Source organism: Gastrolobium bilobum, unplaced genomic scaffold (genome assembly GCF_033153095.1).
Source record: "Gastrolobium bilobum isolate Gb01-03AN ecotype WA unplaced genomic scaffold, APGP_CSIRO_Gbil_v1 utg12832, whole genome shotgun sequence".
Classification (NCBI taxonomy): domain Eukaryota; kingdom Viridiplantae; phylum Streptophyta; class Magnoliopsida; order Fabales; family Fabaceae; genus Gastrolobium; species Gastrolobium bilobum.
Window position 1 is genome coordinate 66,881 of NW_026895792.1, and position 4,818 is coordinate 71,698.

General features: G+C 34.6%; 1 protein-coding gene across 1 annotated transcript; it reads right to left on the minus strand.

Annotated features, from left to right (window-relative positions):
* Positions 1-1,787: 1,787 nt before the first annotated feature.
* On the minus strand, positions 1,788-4,567 carry LOC133296039 (abscisic acid 8'-hydroxylase 4). Its single transcript, XM_061494993.1, has 9 exons — positions 4,315-4,567; positions 3,881-4,205; positions 3,457-3,606; positions 3,087-3,335; positions 2,886-2,975; positions 2,697-2,775; positions 2,474-2,580; positions 2,225-2,343; positions 1,788-2,098 (listed from the first exon to the last, which is right to left on the minus strand). Exons 1-9 carry the CDS (start codon positions 4,518-4,520, stop codon positions 2,008-2,010), a joined length of 1,416 nt encoding a protein of 471 aa, XP_061350977.1. The 5' UTR covers positions 4,521-4,567; the 3' UTR covers positions 1,788-2,007.
* Between the last annotated feature and the right edge of the window lie 251 nt (positions 4,568-4,818).

The following is a 4,818-nucleotide window of genomic DNA, read 5'->3' on the forward strand; positions in this document are numbered from 1 at the left end:
GTGCCATGTGAATGCTTAGTTGTACAATTGTTTTTGTAGTAATGAAATGGAAAGAACACTGTGGTATGTAACAGCACAATGATGGGATATGTTTCGATTCACTTGATTTTTTTTCTTTTAAACTCGTGTCATCTTAATATTGTTGACAAAACATGCATTCCAGATAATGCTTTAGCTACGTAATAAAGTAAGATTCCTCTCCTCTGTGCAGACTTGTTTCCAGTACTATAATGTAATATTTCACATAGGTTGTTTCATTTTGTATTTCACTGAGAAAACTGTTTTTGAATGAAATTGATCATTTGATGTAGCAAATCATGAATATCCTTTTTTTTTTTTTGGGTATATAATCGTGAATATACTATTATCCTTATGTTAGCTATCTTATTATAGGTGGCCGGTACAAACCAGATTTTGGCTACAATGTTGTGTTGAATTTCATATTATTTGTTAATCACATCCTCTACATGGGCACTGTAATTATTTGGCTATTGTATCATGTTATCTGTTGTTGTTTGGCTAAATTAATTGCACTGACATATTAATCAGTTATCTTAAGCATATCTGTGGATATATACCTAGTCTTCCTGTAAATCATATTTATCTTTCTCCCGTTTTTATTGTTTCTTTATTTTAACTTCCTCCTATACATGTACTACTTGTTCAATCAAATGAATTGAGATTCATGAACAGTTTGAGCAGTGATGGTTTATGGTCCTTGTACACGATTATTCCATTTCTGGGACCAAGATCAGGAAATTATTGTAAAGAATAAACATGAAGAAGTTTATGAACAAAGCATAAAACTCAGATAAAAAGAGTGATCCTAGACGAGAATGTATAAGGAGATTGAGATCATCAACAAGGGAGAAGTCCCATTTACCTTTTTTATGATATTATTGGTTAATTTAACCCATCGTTATTAATAAGTACATTTTTGTTAGATAGATAGCTTTTCACAATTGAAAAGAGAAAGGGAAAGAAGATCAGGTAGGGATCAATTCATAACATCAATTATGTACTGTGATAAAGACAATAGTTGATAGCATATGAACTATTACTGTAGGGATTTTCTTTAACCACAAAATGGATGGTGCCCTTAAGAAAATCACATTTTGTCCACTATCTAAATGCAAAGCCACAATGGCAATAGCTTCAAAATCTCCAACCAATCCATAAGGTCCAATAATGTTATGTACTGTTTTGGTCCCCGCCTCTCCACCCAACCTAAACAATCTTCATATGCCCTTTAAAGGTTTCGGATCCCTCTGGCTAAGGGCATCTCCTTTTTTAGCCAGCCAATTAATTGCAACAGGTGGCTTTTTCATAGTCACAGCTCGTGAAGCAATATGAAACGCTCAACCATGCAAACTGAGCCACGTTGCATTAGTTTTAGTGATTTAGTCTATTATGGTAATGTAAATTTTTTTATCCGAGATAGGTGTTGGATTTGCCTTCTTCGGAAATCAGAATCCATTTTAATATTATAATTGTGATCTAATATTCCATTCTTTACAAGTTTAAATTATCAACGGGCATTTGAGAATTGAGATGGAAGGACAATAATGAAGTTAAACTTCGTACCATATAGGTCCATTATAGTAATCTTGAAGCTATATATATCATGGAGGGACCATATACGGGGTCTAGTCTAGTCTCCTTGAAACCAATAAACAGGAATCCAGGACAAGTCTTGAAATTACACAAGATTATACAGGACCATTAAATAGAGAACCAAAACAAAAATCAAGAGTTAATAACATATTTATTATTAATTACTACCGCTTACACACTCAGATTAATTAATAGTGCTAGGCTATGCCACCATTTATAAATTATAATAATAGCATAGATATGAGGTTACTTGGATCCTCGCTATAAAACAGGAGGTTTGATTGGGTTAAGGAGGAGGAATTAAGATCTAGATTGGAGTGGCACCGAATATCTAAAAAATTTATACATGAATAGATGAAGATTTTATCATATCATCATCTTCTTTTGAGTCTATTAGTTTCTCCAAAATCTTGCAGGTAGACCATGCATAGGGACTGGGAATGGGCTATATTGAATTCCGCTTTGATATCCCACCACTTCCCACCTGCCAACCAAATTATTGAACACAACCGAATGAGCATTCTGAATTTCTGATGATGATATTGCAGATACAAATAAAATATGAAGAAAAAAATAAAGTTACATCAAAATGTGTGACAAAATGAAGTACCTAAATTTGGTCACTAGATGGTGAATTAAAATCAGCATGTTCAACTTGGCAAGCTCATTTCCTGGACAAGAGTGAACTCCGTTGCCAAATGGCATAAAAGTATTGGGCTTTGGAGCAGCCTGCAACCATCCAGAATTGAAATATATATATTTCAGAAGCATATATTATATATAGAGTTTATTTTTATTTATTTTTAATATTTGTTTGACTAAGTAATGGACTAACTCATTAATGTTAGGCATAGCGTACCTCAAACCTTGATGGGTCAAAATTGTGAGGAGCAGGGTAGAATTCTGGATCATGATGGATGTTCCTGAATAGTGGCATTACTTTCCAACCCTTTGGTATAAGATAACCTTAACAGTAGCACGAAAGAACATTTTAGAAATCATGTAGGAAATTGTTTGAGCCTTTGAAAATTAAACTTCCTATAAATGTAGAGGTAAAAGAAATTTCCCTCCGAAATACTTACCCTTGTATACAACATCAACCACAGCTTCCCTAAAAGTAAATGATATGATGCTTGCCATCCTCAGACTTTCCAATATCACCTACAATACAAGAACCTATGAGAAATATATTCATGAAGTTGCTTTAAATTAAACCCAAACTAGGAATTATTTTGCATAACATTTACAGCAGTATATATTATAAACCATACCCTATAAGTAATTGGCATATTTCTGGTTTGACCCCATGTCAATGTCATCTTCCCTCCTTGATTGAGTTCATATATTGCCATTTGCTCTGCCTGCCAATACAGTTATGTTGACTCATTAATTAATATACATTTTCAACACTCATGGCCTACATAGATTTGGAAATCTTTTTTCTTGGGGGGACATAATTAAGCAACTCTTACTTTTATTGCTTCGAGAAGTTTCTGGTCATCATGAAGATACTTGAGAATCCAAGTTAGAACACTTGCTGTAGTATCCTGAGCTGCAAATAATACCCCAATTACATTATCAGCAATTTGTTCATCCGTTAGTGTTTGGCCTTTTTCATCCTTGTAGTTCAGCAAGTGGCCTAATAGATCCTTCTCGATCAATCTCTGCTCCTTTCTCTTACAAATTATCTCACTTATAATCTCTCTGATTCTCTTCCTAGCCTTTAAATCATTTCAAAAGAAAATATTCATTAGACAGAGAAAAGAAACATAAACAACGTACAAATAATTTTCTTCGACTATTAAAAACCATATAATTAATCAAATGTGAAGTGCAACTTACTGAGAGTGCTTTGGAGTGTGCAGTTCCCGGTATTCTGGTTGGGAAAGAATTGTAGCCTTTCTCTACTATGCTGTAGTTTTCCTTAAGCTGCTTTCTATAATTTCCTTCCAAGTTACCAAAGACAGAGAGGATGCCAATATTGAAAGAGAACTGTGAAGGGTGAAGGAAAGCCATAAGTTAGAAAATCATGTTCACCAAACAATAATGGAGGACCCAGTGACAATAAAATTTATGAGGAGCCAACAAATGAAAACAAAATTCAACGCCATGCAATAAAAGTATTGAATAAGACAATAGATATAGCATTAATTATTATGTAACAGAGATAAACCAAAAGACACTTCTCAAAAAAACAAAACATAACAGAGAAATTAAACTAGCTAGCTAGTAATACAAACATAACCTTGGTAAGAACCAAACCAACCTTTTTCATTTCTTGGAAAGCGTTAACGACTTTTCCACCAGAAACCCACGATTCCAAAGCGGAATTGACCTCGGTTTCGATGTCGGGAATCAGTTTTCGGATTGTTTCAGGAGAAAGAGAGGTTTGAACAAGCTTCCTAATGCGAGTGTGGTAATCTCCTTGGTGAAAGAACAATGCAGAAGGGCCTATTAGTTTCTCTTTGCTTTTGGGGTATGTAGGCTTGAACAAGTGAGCATGTGTCACCAACACAAACCGTGCAGCTTCAGGGCTTCCCAACATCACACATGGACAACCTAGTATGTGTGTTTTGAAAATTTCCCCATATCTGATTAAGATATATGTAGAATTAAAGTTAGCACCATCACCAAGTTTAAGCTCCATGCATAAAACAAAGCTTTTTAAAATAAATAAAAAAATGATCAAAGTTTAAGAACCTTTTCTGCTTTGAAGCAAAGAAGATGTTAGGGTCCTGAGAATAGAGTTGTAGAGTTTCTCCAATATAAGGCCAACCCATTGAGCCTGGGGGAAGCTTAGGCTTAGCTATGTGTTCATGTTTCTTTATGTGTTTCTTTATTAATGGATGTGAAAGGAGAGTTGAGAAAAAGAGAAAAATGCAAAGGAAAATAGCAATGATCTCCATACACGCGCGTAGCACCTTCGCTCTCTCTGAATACCCGCAGTTTGCGGGTTAATGGGAATGACGAAATATGATGGATGGAATACTACGGTAGGCTATGGTTTTTTTTTGAAGACAATATGAATGAACCGTTTGAGTTAAGCTTGGTTTATATAGAGGCAAGAACACGGATGGGGCTTGTGCTAAAAAAAAAAAAAGAACACGGATGGGGCACATGTCTTTATCTGCCTAATCAAATTTAAAGTAGAAATGTCTTTTAAGATTATATATATCAAAGTCTTGTTCACATTTTACTGACTGT

Bases quoted from the DNA above. Each gene is read 5' to 3' on its own strand.
- LOC133296039 (XM_061494993.1), bottom strand. From the start codon at position 4,520: ATGGAGATCATTGCTATTTTCCTTTGCATTTTTCTCTTTTTCTCAACT. The intron at 2,581-2,696 runs GTAAGTATTTCG...GCTACTGTTAAG, and splicing joins GGTTGATGTTGTATACAAGG to GTTATCTTATACCAAAGGGT. The intron at 2,344-2,473 runs GTACGCTATGCC...GGATGGTTGCAG, and splicing joins TTGACCCATCAAGGTTTGAG to GCTGCTCCAAAGCCCAATAC.